Source organism: Pezoporus occidentalis, unplaced genomic scaffold (genome assembly GCF_034315485.1).
Source record: "Pezoporus occidentalis ecotype Australia unplaced genomic scaffold, CSIRO_AGI_Poc_V1 ctg377, whole genome shotgun sequence".
Lineage (NCBI taxonomy): Eukaryota > Metazoa > Chordata > Aves > Psittaciformes > Psittacidae > Pezoporus > Pezoporus occidentalis.
The window spans coordinates 164,100-179,803 of NW_026915699.1; the positions used below are offsets into that span (position 1 = coordinate 164,100).

The following is a 15,704-nucleotide window of genomic DNA, read 5'->3' on the forward strand; positions in this document are numbered from 1 at the left end:
GAGCCCAGCCCTGAGCCAGATCCTGAGTTCCTCGCTCAGCCTGCAGCACCGTGGAGGTGTAGTCATTGACTGCACTGTGAGTTGTTTCTCTGAAGACGGAGCCAGGCAGCATAAAACATCAATAAAGAGCTCAGGATGCATCCCTTTAATGAGCTGAGATTGTAACACGCTGACGGAGCTTGCCAGAAGCTGCCCATTCTGTCAGGAGGAGGAGATCCTGCTGGAGAAGTGTTAAGTGGGTCCTGCTGACTCATTGATGCAGATGGCTCCGTCCCTACACGAGCCAGGAGGGGGAGAGCATCCAGCACAGGGGCTGAGCTGCTGCCCCGGCATGGCAACATGATGGACGGGGCACATCAAACCGGGTTTCACTCCATTCTCCATGTCCCATTGAGTACAGTGAGCACCAGACAGTGGGCAAAGCTGAGGTGCACCCACAGGCTCCCTGTGCTCCCATGGCAGCTCTTCTTTGACAAAACACATTTATCCCTGCAAGATGCCCTCCCCAAACCCACATCAATGTCCCAGCAGAGGAACCAGAGCAAAGGGGTGACTCAAGCAGCAAATGTGGCTCCAAACACGAGGTGGAGACCTCAGCCCTGAGTTCGTGGGGAACCAGAGCAGGGAGATAAAGCTGGATGGGGCACTGGGGGCCTGCCATTAATGTGTTTCATAGAACTACAGGCTGGGTTGGGTTGAAGGGATCTTACAGCTCATCCAGTTCCAACCCCCTGCCACGGGCAGGGACACCTTCCACTAGAGCAAGATGCTCGAGGCCCCATCCAGCCTGGCCTTGAACAGGCAGACAGCTCTGGTGATGGATCCATCACAGCCATCCAGCTGCCTGGAGTCCTTTCTTTGGGTGGCAGAGGGCACAGAGCTGAAAGTTTCTCGTTCCCATTAGGAGCATGCTGCCTTTGCTGAGCCAAAGCCTGAGGTCTGCCCAGGGTGCCATGGGTAGGGATGTGTATTTCCCCACACAAACCCCACTGCAGCACCCACCATGGAACCAAGTACCAAAGAGTTTGCACCCTCTGGACCCTGAGCATTCCCAGAAAGCCCATGGAGCACCTGTCCCTCTTGCCAGGCCTGATCCACAGGCCACAAGCTTTTCCTCCAACCTTTGTAGAGCACCTCCAATCCCCAGCTCGATGAGATGGGATGCTCCCACCACTCTCTTGTGTCCCCAGACCCTCAGAACCATCTCTCTCCCTGGCTTCCACGCTCCCTGGGATGCTTCTCCACCACCCTGATCTTTCCTGGGAGCAGTCACCGACTGCTGTTCCAGGTCTTCCTTGGGCTTCCCAGGGGTCCCAGCCTGAGCTCCACCACGTGTTCTCCTGCTCAGCTCCTCACAGCGCAGCCAGTCCATGCCCCCAGCAACAAATGTACCTGCCCCGAGCATCCTCTCTTGCCTGCCTACCGCCTTCCCGCCCCCAGCGAGCCCTCTCATGTGCACTGAGCATCACGCATTCCCTGGGAATGGAGGTGGCGGATGGGGAGGGGTCAGCTCCCGCCATGGGCACTTTGGGTTCCCATTTCAATGGCACTTGAACTGGAGTGTGTGTGCAGGGCTGAAAGGCTCCCTATTAAATTGCCAATCTGATCACGTGCTGCCGGGATGTGGCCGTAGCTAAGCAGGAGCACCACCCCACAGCCGCTTCTTGGCTGGTGACTCCGCTGCTCAGTGCAAGGCAGAGCCACGAAAAATGGGAGAAACCAGGGGGGAGGAAGGGGAAGAAATGAAATAAATAAAGCCTAAGGTGAGTCCTTGTGAATGTCAGGAGCTCCTCGGTGTGACAGTGATCCTCCCGCTCCAAACTCACTCCGGGTGAGAGCCAGAGAGAGGGTTTCATTAGGATCTGGTAGCAGGCTATTTTCAGAGCTGACATCCTACCCACGGCTAAAAATAGCTGGTCCCCTCCACGCAAACCAGGGTTTCTTCTGTTAAACTTTAATAAACCCCAGCAAGGCTCAGACCTTACTTTCGCCCCACACTTTGCTCCCTGACTTCCTCCATCCCTTTCCATCCTCCCTTGATTCCCCACTTCACCATCTCTCATTTCCCAGCCTGCAGGGGCCAGAGCAGATGTCACCATGGCAGGGATGCGGGAGTAGAGGGACAAGGTCCCCTCTGAGCCAAGCACAACATCAGAGGGTCCCAGCCTGGTTTGTGTTGGAAGGGACCTTAAATCTCCTCCACTTCCAACCCCTGCGATGGGCAGGGACCCCTTCCACTGGAGCAGCTTGCTCCAAGCCCCTGTGTCCAACCTGGCCTTGAACACTGCCAGGGATGGGGCAGCCACAGCTTCTCTGGGCACCCTGTGCCAGCGCCTCAGCACCCTCACAGGGAAGAGCTTCTGCCTAAGAGCTCATCTCAGTCTCCCCTCTGGCACCGGACCCTGCACACAGCTCCAGGGGCTTAGGGTGACCAAGCAAAGAGCAAGAGCTTGAGGCCCCCGAGCTGCTGCCAGCACAGGCAGGGAGACTCCAGCATCCCCCTGGAGCCCAGCCCCTTCCTGGCTGCTCCTTGGGGTGCCCCCAAAGGAAGGAGCAACCAGCCACAGCACCCCACGAAGGGTGAGGGGCAGAGCCAGCTCTGCGCAGCCCCGGGCACCACCCCACTAAAGGCTTTGGTACAGCTTGGGGTGGGGGGGTGGGGGGGGTGGTGTTCAGCACGAAGCTGTCCCATCTGCAGATGCCCCCAGCACTTGAGAGACGACACACATTTACCTCCATCTCGTGCTCCTCCTGACTCCAGCCCAGTCGGAATAACCAGCCTCTGCAGAGCCCTGCCGCATTCTGTGCATGCACCCTCCATGTCCCAGTCCCAAATCTTCCCTTTTCTGGTGCCAGCACAGCTGAGTCCCAGCAGAGGCTGCAGCCAGTCTGAGCTCGGCTGCTCTTAGAATGGAGCCGAGGTTCAACCATAGATCCCTTCCCGGCTCATCCCAGCTCCCAGGGCAGTCGGGAATGGAGCATCTGGGAGCACCCCCTGCACTGCACCCCTGCGGGGCACAGCCCGGCCCACCACGGGGACACGCAGGGTGATGGGGACCGGTCTCACCGGCTCAGCGCAGTGCCCACCAGCACCACGGGCTCCGTCTGCCTTCCCCTCGGCCCCGCGCCGGCCCTTCGGAGGCGCTGGCCGGCAGCCAGGCAGCCATTTCCTGGTAATCTAATAGCTGCAGCAGATGAACTGGAAATGCATTTCCTGCCACCCTGCTCTAAAGTTGTTATTAATGTAAGCGGAGAAGCAACGCTGGCTCATGGGGACCGCAGCGGTGCCTCGCTCGGGCTGCAGGGAGCTGGAGGTGGGATGGGGAAACTGAGGCACGGGCAAGGGAAGTGCCTCATATGGAACAGCAGTTCCAAGGGGCTTTGCCTCGGGACAAAGAACCACCACGGGTGGCTTTGGGAAGGTGGGCTGCAGGGGATGGGGATGGGGATGGAGCAGGGTGAGAGGAGCCCTGGGAGATGGACACTGCAATGGGGACCTGACCCATGCTCCTGCCTGCCCTCCATATGGCACGTCATCCACCTCCTGCCTGGCTCTGTGGCCTGGGCTGACCCCTTCCCAGCTGGCAAAGGGATGGCCCTGTCAAAACCCCCCATTCAGGTGCTCTAGGGTAAGGAACAGCCTCAAGCAGGCAGAGGACAGTGACACTACTGCAGTGCCCAGGGGGGAGCAGGATGCTCCTCAGGGAGGAGCTGCGTCTGGAATACGCGTGTCCTCATGGCTCCATCTCAGCAGCAGTTCCTGTGTCCGCACACAATCCACAACCCTCAGGGGCTTGGCAAAGGACCCGCAGGGCTCAGCATCCCCCTACATCCCCTTCAGCACCCCACTTATTCTCAGCCCCAACATCCCACCCAGACCCTGCCACCAGCCCAGTGGGTGACATCCCTGCACTTGGGGCTGGAGCTGTCTGCACAAGCCTTTTCCCACTCCGAGCCTGCTCTCTGCATCAAGGCAGAGCCAAATTGGAGAAGCACACACAATGACCTCTTGTGGAATGTAGTATGAATATTTGATAGGGCTAATGTAATCATATCCAATCGATACAGGCAGGAATATCTCCCCTGCCCTGCGCTCTCCCTCTGCCCTGTCCCTTCCTCTCTCCCCCTCTCTCCCTCGTTCTTTCATTAATGCATTCTCCACTTTACATTATTTATTAACTTCCTTTTTTTTTATTTAGAAAAAACAAATTAAATAACAGTGGTTACGTGGAGCTCAGCCCCTCCTGCCCCAGCGCTTTGGGCCAGGCTAAAACTTCCCTGACCTCCTCTCACCTCCTTGTCTTCTTCAGCTGAGGCAGAGACTCTGCCCCACAGCTGCATCCCCCTGACACCCCTCACCGCCCCCAGCACATCTCACCTCCCCATTAGTGCTTGCTCTGCACGGCCACCCAGTGCATGGCACAGGAGACATGCCCAAAATGAAGCCCCCAAGGTGCAAGCGATGCCTCAGAGGTGGAGAGACTCCACGTCTGGTCCCAGCTCCAGCACAGCCAGAGGGTTTCCCCAGCCAGAGCCAGCAGGGTGGGGGGGTGATGCTCAGACTGGTGGTGAGCAGATGCTCTGCTGCAGGTCTCACAAACCCTCATCCATTCCTTGCTGTGGTCCCCTAAAAAAGCCGACAAGAAACCTGGAGAGGGGCTTTGGACAGAGGCCTGTAGGGACAGGCCAAGGGGAATGGCTTTAACCTGCCAGAGGGGAGACTGAGATGAGCTCTTAGGCAGAAGCTCTTCCCTGTGAGGGTGCTGAGGTGCTGGCACAGGGTGCCCAGAGAAGCTGTGGCTGCCCCATCCCTGGCAGTGCTCAAGGCCAGGTTGGACACAGGGGCTTGGAGCAAGCTGCTCTAGTGGGAGGTGTCCCTGCCTGTGGCAGGGGTTGGAACTGGATGAGCTTTAAGGTCCCTTCAACCCAAACCAGGCTGGGTTTCTGTGATTCCCAGAGTGGCCAGGTATGTCCCAGCAGTCCAGGGATGCTCCCCACAGATGCTGCTGGTCCATGCTGCCCTGCCAGGGTGGGCTGAGCTCAGGGGCTTACCTGGATGGGGACAACCCCAGTGTCTGCCTTTGTGCCAAGCATCCTGACCCCAACACCCCTCCAGGGTCACTCACTGGGACAAAGAGCGCCCAGGCTGCTGAGCAACATTCCTCTGCTCCAAGCAGGACCCAAGGGGCCACAGAAAGGCTGGGGCAGGGCCATGGCCATGCTGTGCTGCAGGCAGTGGGAAAGTCGGGTTGGAAGGGGAAAGGGGCTGTGCAGCAGCCAAAGCAGTGACCCTGCAGTGAAGGGTAATCCTGGGGCAGGGGGAAGCTGAGGGGAGACCCCAGGAATGCCCAAGGGGGATGGAGCTGGGGGCAGGCAGAGCTCCAGAATTCCTGCTCCATGAAGGAGCCATGGGGCACAGCTGGGGATAGGAGACATGGGTCGCAGTGAGACTCCAACCCTCAGCTCAGACTCATGGAGTCACTGAGGTCCTGGGTTGAACGGGCCAGTCTCTGTGTGGCTCCCACCTGAATCATCCACCCCCTCCCGCTCATCCCAGGGAGCCACTCTTCCCCTTCCCAGATTGCTGCCCTGGGCAGGAGGAGCATTCACCCAGCACAGGGGAGAGGCGTTGGCTGTGTCCAGGCTTGCCTGCCCCTGTCCCCATGGAGGGCAGGGGAAGGTGCAGCTGCTGCTCCATCCCTGCCCCAGCACAGGGTGTCTGTCCTTCCAGGGACACCCCACTCTCATTTTCCCGGGGGGGGGGGAGGGGGGCGGTGATATGAGTCTGGAGATTTTCTCATTCCCAAGAGTGGAGGGTGGGAGAGCAGGCTGGGACAGCCCCCGCTGCCCTACAGCAAATGAAGAAGCCAAGGGAAGGGCTTGTCTTGCCCACACTGGCCACCTCCTCCCTTCTTGGAGGATATCCTCAAGGACACATGGACACCAGCTGACTCAGTTTACCACTTCTGATGAGTGCAATGGTTTAACTTCAGTCTGCAGTGAATTGAGAAGGATCCTTTCTGCTTCCATGCTGTGGGACATGTGGAAGACCCCCCCAGGAATGGCCAGAGGACGAGGTGATCCAAGACCATGATCCAAAGCATGTTCATGGGGTGGCATCACGGAGCAGACTGGAGGGAGGGCGATGATCCAGCACCTCAATATTGGACGTATTGGGCTGCTGCATGCAGGGTGCTGGGATGGACCTGGCATCAAGCAGAGCCCGGGGACCCCCCAATCACCCCTCCAGCACCCAACTCCACAGGGGGAGGCTGCCTGGATCATGGGAAAGCTGTGCCAAACACCCAGGGCTGGGAGAAGGGAGCCAGAGCTGGAGCCAACCAAGTGGGACTGTGAAAAGGCAGGAGACGTGCTGAGGGATGGGAAGAGAGATCCTCCTCCTCGGCCACTTGTGCTCTTCTCACTGGACCCAGGTGCCCACAGGGGTGTTCCGCATCATTTGAGCGATTCACTGTCACTTCCCACGACACAGATGCTGGAAGAGATGAGGGAATTTGCTGCAAACCAAAGGCCACTGGGAACAAGGGGCTGGCACAGGGTGCCCAGAGAAGCTGTGGCTGCCCCATCCCTGTCAGTGTCCAAGGCCAGGTTGGACACAGGGGCTTGGAGCAAGCTGCTCTAGTGGAAGGTGTCCCTGCCCGTGGCAGGCATTGGGACTGGAGGAGCTTTAAGGGCCCTCCAACCCAACCCAACCCAGGCTGTGGCTCAATGCAGGTGTCCCACGAGCTGGAACAGGGGCAGATGCTGCCACTCCAAGGGCAGCGTTGGAGCAGAGCAGTCGTGGCTCCAGGCTGGGCTCATGATGACGCAAGGGTGAGGGAAGCGGGCCCTGGCCTTTCCCAGGCTCTGCTGTGCTCTTGCTCCCACTCCCTGCCACTGGATCTGCCACTGGAGTGTGACCAAGGGAGCAGAGGCCAGGACACAGCAAACAAACATCTGAGTCCGGGCTTGCTTCTTTCCTTGAGTAACCAGAGAAAAAAGAGGGGGAATTTAAAAAAAAAAAAATAAAAAGTGACAAGCATTTGCTTCCATGGGGAGGTGACGAATCCTTGGGAGTGGGAGCGTGGCCTCAGGGAAGAGGAACACGGGAGCAGGGAAGCCAACAATACAGCCAGTAGCACCATGGGCACCCAGCATAGGTCCCCAGCTTCAACAGCCCTTAGATCAAGCTCTGCACAGCCACAGTGAGGATCAGAGCCACTCCAGGATTTAGATCCTTTGGATTTTCCTCGGATCTTCACAGAATCCCAGCCTGGTTTGGGTTGGAAAGGACCTTAAAGCTCATCCAGATTCAACCCTCTGCCATGGGCAGGGACACCTCCCACTAGAGCAGCTTGCTCCAAGCCCGTGTCCAACCTGGCCTTGAACACTGCCAGGGATGGGGCAATCACAGCTTCTCTGGGCACCCTGTGCCAGCGCCTCAGCACCCTCACAGGGAAGAGCTTCTGCCTCAGAGCTCATCTCAGTCTCCTCCAGCAGCACATCTCACCGTGCTGTCACCCAGGCCGGGTTGTGTGGAGCTGTGTTCTGGGTTGGTTGGTACTGGATGGTGACATTCCCGTTGGGCCAAACCGGAGCAGCTCCTTCCCCCCCCCCCCCCCCCAATTTAACACGCGTTTTACCCCCAAAACCACACCCAGACACACACACACACCTGCTGCTCCCGCGGTGATCCCGCGGTTCCTGGCACCTGCGGATTCCCTGTGGGAACATCTCCCAGTCTCTGCCCACGCAGGAGCCGCATGGGGAGAGAACCCCGCGTGTACGGAGCGAGCGCCGCTCGGCCCCGCCACCGGCCCCGGCATCCTCCCGGGCAGCCGCTGCCGGGCACAGGCTGCTGCCGCTCCTCCAGCCGGGTGCAGACGGGACCCTGTCCCCAGCACCCCTCGGGCACGGGAGGAGCACTGAGCGGCCGCTGCTTGTTTAACCCCCCCCGATCCCGGCTCTTCCCCAGCGCACGGGCTCCTCCGTGCTGAGCCAGGCTGCGGGTGCGAGCAGAACGCGCCGGGCGCTGGGAGGCAAATGAGGGCTGTCTGCCACAGCCCCGAAAGCGGAGCACAGGCCATAAACCCTACTGAGCCCCACAGACCCCATCCCTGGCAGTGCTCAGGGCCAGGCTGGACACAGGGGCTTGGAGCAAGCTGCTCTAGTGGAAGGGGTCCCTGCCCGTGAGAGCGGTTGAGCTGGAGGAGCTGTAAAATCCCTTCAACCAGAACCAGTCGGGATTCTAGGACCATGCTCCACACCCCAAGGGGTGGCACCGCCGCTCTCGGGCCCACAACACCGCTCCCGGTGGGGCTCCGAGGGATCCGCGCCCGAAGGCAACGGGCCCCGAGGGTCCTGGAGCGGAAGCGGAGCTGCCGTGGGGTCGGGCCGGGGCAGGGAGCGCTGCGCCTCAGCCCTGCGGCACGAAGGGGTCCGGTGCCTCCGGATGAACCCAGCGGTTACGGCCCAAAAGCGCGCTCTGCCCCGCAGCGCCTGGAGCCCGGCCCGCGCATCCCTGCGCGCACACACCGGCCAACGCGGAGGAGCGGAGCGGAGAGGAGCGGAGCGGAGCGGAGGAGCGGAGGGCCGGGCCGGGGCCGGGAGGGGCGGGGCGGGGCGGGCGGCTCCGCCCGAGCCGGGGAGCGGAAGCCCGGCCCGTGCAGTGCCGTGCCGTGCCCGCCGCAGTGCGCGTGCGCCGCCCGCAGGTGAGCTCGGAGCTGTGCTCCTCGCTATGGAAACAGCCCCCGGGCAGTGGCGACGCGAGCCCGCGGGACAGAGCGGCCCGAGCGGAGACACCGCGGGGAGGCGGCGCTGCCGGCACAGCGCCCGGCTCGGAGGTACGTGCGGCTCCAGGGCCGGCTTTCTGGGGGAGACGTGACACGCTCTGGCCGCAGGCCCGCATCTCTATGGTATGTCGGCCACTCTAGCCACCTCTCCATGGTATGTCTGCCACTCTAGCCACCTCTCTATGGTAGACGCGCGACGCTCTGGCCACAGGCCTGTGTGCCACTCCAGCCATCTCTCTGGTAGACGTGCGGCGCTCTGGCCACAGGCCTGTGTGCCACTCCAGCCATCTCTCTGGTAGACGTGCGGCGCTCTGGCCGCAGGGCTGTGTGCATGGTATGCCCGCCACTCCAGCTTCCTCTCTGTGGTGCACATGCGACGCTCTGGCCACAGGCTTGCACCTATCTAGTAGGAGGGATGCTCTAGCCTTCGCTCTATGGTACATGTGCGGCGCTCTGGCTGTAGGCCTAAATCTCTATGGTACAAGGGGCACTGCAGCCGCTGTTCTGATGTACACGTGCGACGCTCTAGCCACAGGCCCGCATCCCTATGGTACACGGGGTGCTCCAGGGGCCGCTGTACCTCCCATGTGCGGTGCTGTGGCCACAGGCCGGAGTCTCTGTGCCACACGGTGCCCTCTGCACCTCCCTGTGGTTTCCAGGCGCTCTAGCCTCTTTGTGGTCGGCAGTCGCTCTGCTTTCCCCTCTATGTTATGCAGCCGCCCGGGCCCCGCCGCGGCCTCACTCCGCCTCTCCCCGCCGCAGCGCAGGTAACGGCCGTGCCCCGGGCGCACGCGGGGCTCGAGGCTTCAGCCCCTGCCGAGGAGGGACCGGGGCTCTCGGCCGCGGCAGCTCCGGCAGAGCCCGTGCGCTGCCGCCCGCGGCAAAGAGAACCCCTGCGGGCCGGGCCGGGGCGGGGCGGGGCAGTGGCCGCGAACAGGAGCGAGCTGCGGGAGGTGCCCCGAGAGCCGGCTCTTTGTGGGGCAGGAAACGACGCGGAGGTTGCTCGCGTTCGGCTGCGCCCACGAAGGCTTCGCTGGAAGCAGCGGAGGAGCTCCGAGCAGGAGGGTGCGGGAAGCGGTGGGAAGCGGGGTGTGGAGCCGGCGCTCGCTGCTGAGCGTCGGGCGAGCAGGTTCTTCCCTTCGCTGCTAGGGCAGCGCAGCGGCTGAGGATGGAGCTGCCGGGTGTGGGGTGCCTTTAACGGCTTCTGAGTTTCCGAGCGTTGCCCGCGGGGGAGGGCTGGAGGGGACTCTGGGTCCTGAGGCTTGCGCTCAGGCTGCCTCCACAAAACAATGGATTTCCCTTTTCTCTCTCTCTCAGAAGCAAGGGTGGCTGCTGAAATCCAGGAGCTGCTTCCCAGCGCGTGGTTTTTCTAGCTCAGTGTTTTCCTTTGCTCACAGGGGGAATTGGGTTTAGCAGAGCTCAAGGAACCAGCACTTGTGGCAGCAGCGGGATGCTGCTGAAGGGCAGGCGGGAAGTCTCCTGGACATGAGCCCCTCCTGAGGCCTCTCTTCCTTCCTCCTCCCCTCACAACCTGTCTCGGCCTCCCTCTCAAGGGAATTCCTTAGCTCACAACACATTGGAATGTTTCCTCCTGCTCACGGGGGGTCTGATCCTGCTCCTGGCTTTCATCCACTGCCTGGTGGGCTCTGGGGCAGGATAAAGGTGAGGGGAAGAGCTGGCTGTTCCCATACCTGATTCCAGCCGGGAGAGCTCTTGGCTCTGACTGAACACAAAGGCAGAATGTAAACCCTCTCTGATCACAGGGGTTGGTGCAGCTCCTCTCAGGTTTAGGATCTCTTGCGAAGATTTCATTCAAGATTTCTCTGTGTGCTGTTGGTGTCTGTTTCCAGCAAGGACAGCAGAGGAGCAGGAGGTCTCAGTGATGAGGTTCAGTATCTGGGTCACTCACCATTGCCTCTGTGTGTTCTCTGGTGAGTTTTGATACTGGGAGAGGATGAGATAAAAGGAACATGTGCAGAAAGATAGAACCAGGGCTGAGCTGCCCTCGACAGAGGCCACTTGCTAAAGGGATTTGGAGGTGAGCTCTAGTTCCTGTGTGAGGACACCAGGCATAGGCAAACAAGGTGGCTGCTCTTTTCCTTTCCCTGTTGGCGTTTCTTGATACCAAAACCTGGGCAGAGCCTCCCCTCCTGTGCATCCTGAAGAACAGGTTGATGCTTTATGAGCCATGGTGCTTCGTTCAGGGACTTGTTTAAGTTCTAAAGCCAATACACATCATAGTCAAGTTCTGGTTTTCTCTAGCTGTGGCTTTTCTTCACTTGGTTGAGCTTGCACATCAGAAGTGGAGAGTTCCTTTCCCTGTATTGAATTTTCAGTGTGTGTGCTGGAAAGTGTTCTTCCAGGACTGAGTATTGGCTGTTCTACAAAACCTCATCTTCTGCCCGGCTGGAGACCACCAAAGGGAAGAGGAAGTCCTGTGGTGTGTCTTCAGGTGCCTGGTAACTCTGGCTTGGGCTGTGTAAGTTCTGGTGCCCCCGTTCCTCTGTCTGTAGCAAGAATCCGGGTCTTTCAGGGTGTTGTAGCTCAGTCAGCATCTCTGAGGAGTTTCATGGGCTTCACAGCAGTGTTTGGTCTCACAAGGAGCAAGTGACAGGACAAGAGGAAACAGCTTCAGGTTGCACCAGGGCAGGTTTAGACTGGAGATTAGGAGCAGTTTGTTCACTGAAGGGGTTAAGCCTGGAACAGGCTGCCCAGGGCAGTGGTGGAGTCACCGTCCCTGCAGGGGTTAAACGGATGTGTAGATGTGGCACCTGGGGACGGGGTTTAGTGGTGGCCTCGGCAGCCCTGGGTTAATGTTGGACGATCTCAAAGGTCCATATCCATGACTTGGCAGCTGATTCCTGTAACTGCCAGGAGCCAGGGTTGCGTTTTGGCAGCTGCAGATCCGGCACTTCCAAGTTGGAATCTTTGTGCAGGGCTGAAGCTGCTGGTGACTCGAGGCCAGGAACCTCGTGAGCCTTTGCTGAAGGGGCACGTCCCCACCTCAGACCATGTTCTGTTAGAAAACTGTTTCTAGGCTTTTCCCCTAGAGCTGCCTCTGGTTTAGTTTGTTCCTGCCGAGCGAGTTGTTGTCTGAGAGCATGGAATAGCTGATTTTATTGTTAGTGCCAACTTTGAGAGCTCTGTAATCTTCAGCTCTGGAGTGGAGAAGCAGGTGGGGCAGCCACAGCTCTGGTGTTGAGAAAGCATGGCAGAAAATCACAAGTCTTCGATAAGAAAAGCTCCCCGAGTCTGTGTCTCCCCAGTGGTGCCACATTTCTGTGCATTTGAGAGCAATGCTGTTAAATCCTGCTGGGTTGAGACCTGCCCTCCATGAATGGATAACCAGGACAGGGTGCTCTGTGTGGCTTCACATCTTAATGCTTGGAAGGTTTTGCCCTTGAATTGAGTCATTACAGATCTCCCTCCGAGTAATGGTCCCATGATCTCCAGGCTAAGATTAACCCTGGTTGGACTCTCTTCTGTGCTGGTGGTGTCCTTCAGCAGCAGCAGAGATCCTCCTCGTCCTCTTCCTCAGTGTTTTGATGCTCTTCTAGAACTGACCTAATCCCCGGATTCCTCCAGTTCCTGTGCCTCTACCTAAAGTCACTTTTCTCTCTGTCCCATAGCTCTGTAGTTGTGCCCAGGAATGGGGAATTCAAAGTGGGGAGGCCAGAGCGAGGCCGAGACCTGCAGCAGATGAGGCTTTGGCAGCACGTTGCAGTCCCTTCTGGAATTGCTTTGCCTGGTAAATCCTGGGCTCTCATTTGTTTCCCAGGACTGTTTTCCGCTGTGAGACACCCTGTGTCTGGTGCTGCTGCAGCTGCCGCATTGGATGCGCTGAGGTTGGTAAGAAGGCTCCCTGAACCCCCGATGGTTCCTTGTTGTCAGTGTGTGATGGGCAGGAGCTGCAGGCAAGCAGGGCTCACGTGCAGCACCATCTTCCCTCCTGCTCCTCTCCTGCCCTTACCCCAGAAGCGGGGGGAGGCCAACAAGAGAGAAGAACCTGAAAATGGGCCTCCCAGCCCTCTTCAGCCTTTCCTTTGGTGCCACGCACTTCTCCCCTCCTCAGTGCTTGAGCTCTCTCACCTCATGTCCATCAATGAGGACTGTGGGGATGAGTCCAGCTTTCCCAGAGTGCTGCCAGTGCCTGGTGTGGGGATGCAGGGCTGAGGGCCAGGCTGGGCAGCAGCAGCAACCCCTGTGTGTGTGTCCCTGTGTGTGTGTCACCAGTGTCACCAGTTCTCTCCCATCTCTCCCAGCAGCTCAGGATGTGGCGTCAGAGGCTGGTGAGGCTTCTCCGGCTGTGTGGCAGCTCCAGCCCTGCCTTGCTGTGGCCACCCAGTGACACCAGGCCCGTCCTCACTGCTGCCACTCGCTGCCACCACACGGTGCCAGAATCCCTCAAGTGTGCCTGGCAGTTACACCCCGACCACCTCGGTACGTGCCGGCTCCCGTGTCCCTGCTCCCAGCCAGTCCCTGGGAGTGATTTCAGTTCCCTGTGTTCTTCTGAAATGGGCTGTGCTAGAGGGGTGCACACTGGTCTCTGTGTTCCATGTTCCCTCTGGGAATTCCCAAAGGCAGGACTGACTCTTGTCCTGGGTTTGGAGGTGACTTGGCAACTGAGGCACAGGTTTCCCCAGGACGTGTTTGGTCTGGTCCAGCCTCTGTCTGCTGAGGCCAGTGAGATGTTGGTACTTGGGTCACTCAGAAGCAAGGGGAATTGCTTGTTCCTTTATCCAACACAGTGCCCCCAAGAAAGGATATTGTTGCTTTCCCATTGCAAAGTGACCTTGGATACTTGGATTCAAAGCTGAGTGGGACTAGAGCAGGAAGTGCTCTCCTCTTTTCTCTGCTGGCTCCCCCTTCTGTAGGGCTTTGAGCATTCCCAAGCTGTCCTGGAATGGAGCAAGGAGGAGAGGCTTTAACACTAAATGGATATCAAGGCCTTACCTCAATGTCTTGGTGGGGTTTGTAACCTTTGTGTAGCTTGGATGTTTGCTTGGTTTGACTCTTACCTGTATTACTGTACTGGGGTCTGCAGCTACGTTATGTACAGCTCTGAATTTACTACTTGAAGAGAAAGAGGTAATTATATGAGCAGCATGTTAGCTGTACTCCTTCCTGCTGCAGGGTGAGCTAGGTAAGGAGGGAGCCCATGGTGAGCTCAGTGACAGCCAGGCCTTCCATGAAGACACTGCGTAGTGTGACAAACCAGCTGTGCATCCCTTCAGTCAGTGGGGTCCTAACCCGTGGGCTCAGTTCTGGGTGATGGTTCCACCTCTTGGCACCAGTGCAGCTCTGAGCCCAGCCTCCTCTGCAGAACTCAGGTACGCCAACACGCTGATGCGGTTGGACTTCGTGTGGCTGCGGGACCACTGCCGCTCCGCCTCCTGCTACAATGCCAAGACCAACCAGCGCAGCCTGGACACAGCCAGCGTGGACCTGGCCATCAAACCTAAGGCCGTGCGAGTGGATGAGACCACGCTCTTCCTCACCTGTAGGTAGCAAAGTGCCTGTTCCATGGTTTCTGGGCTACCAGCCCTGCTTGAAGGGAGCCTCAGTGATGGATCCTGGTCTTACGTGTGCTGGGAGAGGGCAGCCTTGTCTCTAAATCAGTAACTGTTGGGAAGTGTCTGGCCCTAAGATCTGGCCCTAAGCAGATTTTAAACAGTTGCTGTTTCTATAACGTGTCTTGGTCTTAACTGTGTAGCTGTGTTTTCCTCCCCCTCCTCGCGAGCCCTTTTTGGGTAGAGATGTATCTTCAGTGTCTGGTGTTTCACTGGTTGGTTTGAAACCAGCAGCAATGCAGGTAGTGAACAGACTGGTCAAGAAATGGTTGGGTTCCTTTTCCCTACTGTTTGAGCTGGTATCCCTGGTCAGAACTCATGTTTTCTGTCCTTTGTTGCTCTCTCCCTTTTGTTGTAACTTACCCTTAGTTACGAGCTGGTTTTGTGCTCAACTTCCTCATGGAGTTCTGTCAGCAGAAACCAGAACCACTGAAGTTGAGGCCCTTGGCTCTGAATTTGACTCCTGGCAGCAGCAGTGATGCTTTCAGGACTTGTAGCCTGAACCAGACATTAGTGTGGGTGACATCGGGGTGCAAAGAGTCTGTCACCAGACAAATTAACAGGGTGAGGGCTGTCTGAGACTGGTGATTGTGCTGATCATGACCTGGGACTGTGGCATCCACTGGTGGTGACTGTGACTCTGGTCCCTTGCCTCAGGGCCGGACGGGCACGTGACGCGCTATGGGCTGGAGTGGCTGGTGAAGAACAGCTACGAGGGGCAGAAGCAGCAGGTGATGCACCCCCGCATCCTCTGGAATGCTGAAATCTACCGCCAGGCCCAGGTGCCCTCCGTGGACTGCCGGAGCTTCCTGGACACAGATGAGGGGCTGAAGGAATTCCTGCAGAACTTCCTGCTTTATGGCATCGCTTTCGTGGAGAACGTTGCGCCCACCAAAGAGGACACAGAAATCGTGGCAGAAAGGATCAGCTTGATCAGGTAACAGGGGCTGCCCTGCGAATGCCACTGACAGCTTTGTCAGGAGCTGTGAAGGGCAGGCTGCTCAGTTCGTTGGGAAGGTGCTGCTGCCTTGTCCCGTGTGTCCTGCCTGTTGTCTGGTTTGCAAAGCAAACGTCTGGGTCTTCCACAGCCTCTGGCCACTGCGCTTGAACCGAGCTGGAGTGTTGCACTGTGGGATCTGCCTCTTCCTAGGTGAGAGCCTGGACCATGAGGCTGTGGAGCTGCCTCGGGAGCGTGTGGTGACTTTTGTGACAGTGGGGCTATGCCCAGAGAGGAGGAACTGGAGGAAGTGGCCTGTCTGGGAAGAGCAGAGCTTTGCAAAGAGAGGCATTTCCTGTTGTGACTTGGAAGGTTAGGAGGGCAGCCCTGGCCCTGGGAGCCAGG

The 15,704-nt window shown here is 58.6% G+C and overlaps 1 protein-coding gene across 1 annotated transcript; it reads left to right on the top strand.

Moving 5' to 3' along the window:
* Positions 1–8,737: 8,737 nt before the first annotated feature.
* On the top strand, positions 8,738–15,696 carry TMLHE (trimethyllysine hydroxylase, epsilon). Its single transcript, XM_062631842.1, has 7 exons — positions 8,738–8,843; positions 9,509–9,559; positions 9,679–9,869; positions 13,058–13,232; positions 14,116–14,292; positions 15,020–15,299; positions 15,513–15,696. The coding sequence occupies exons 1-7, from the start codon at positions 8,738–8,740 to the stop codon at positions 15,514–15,516; spliced, it is 984 nt and encodes a 327-aa protein (XP_062487826.1). The 3' UTR covers positions 15,517–15,696.
* The last annotated feature ends 8 nt before the right edge of the window (positions 15,697–15,704 follow it).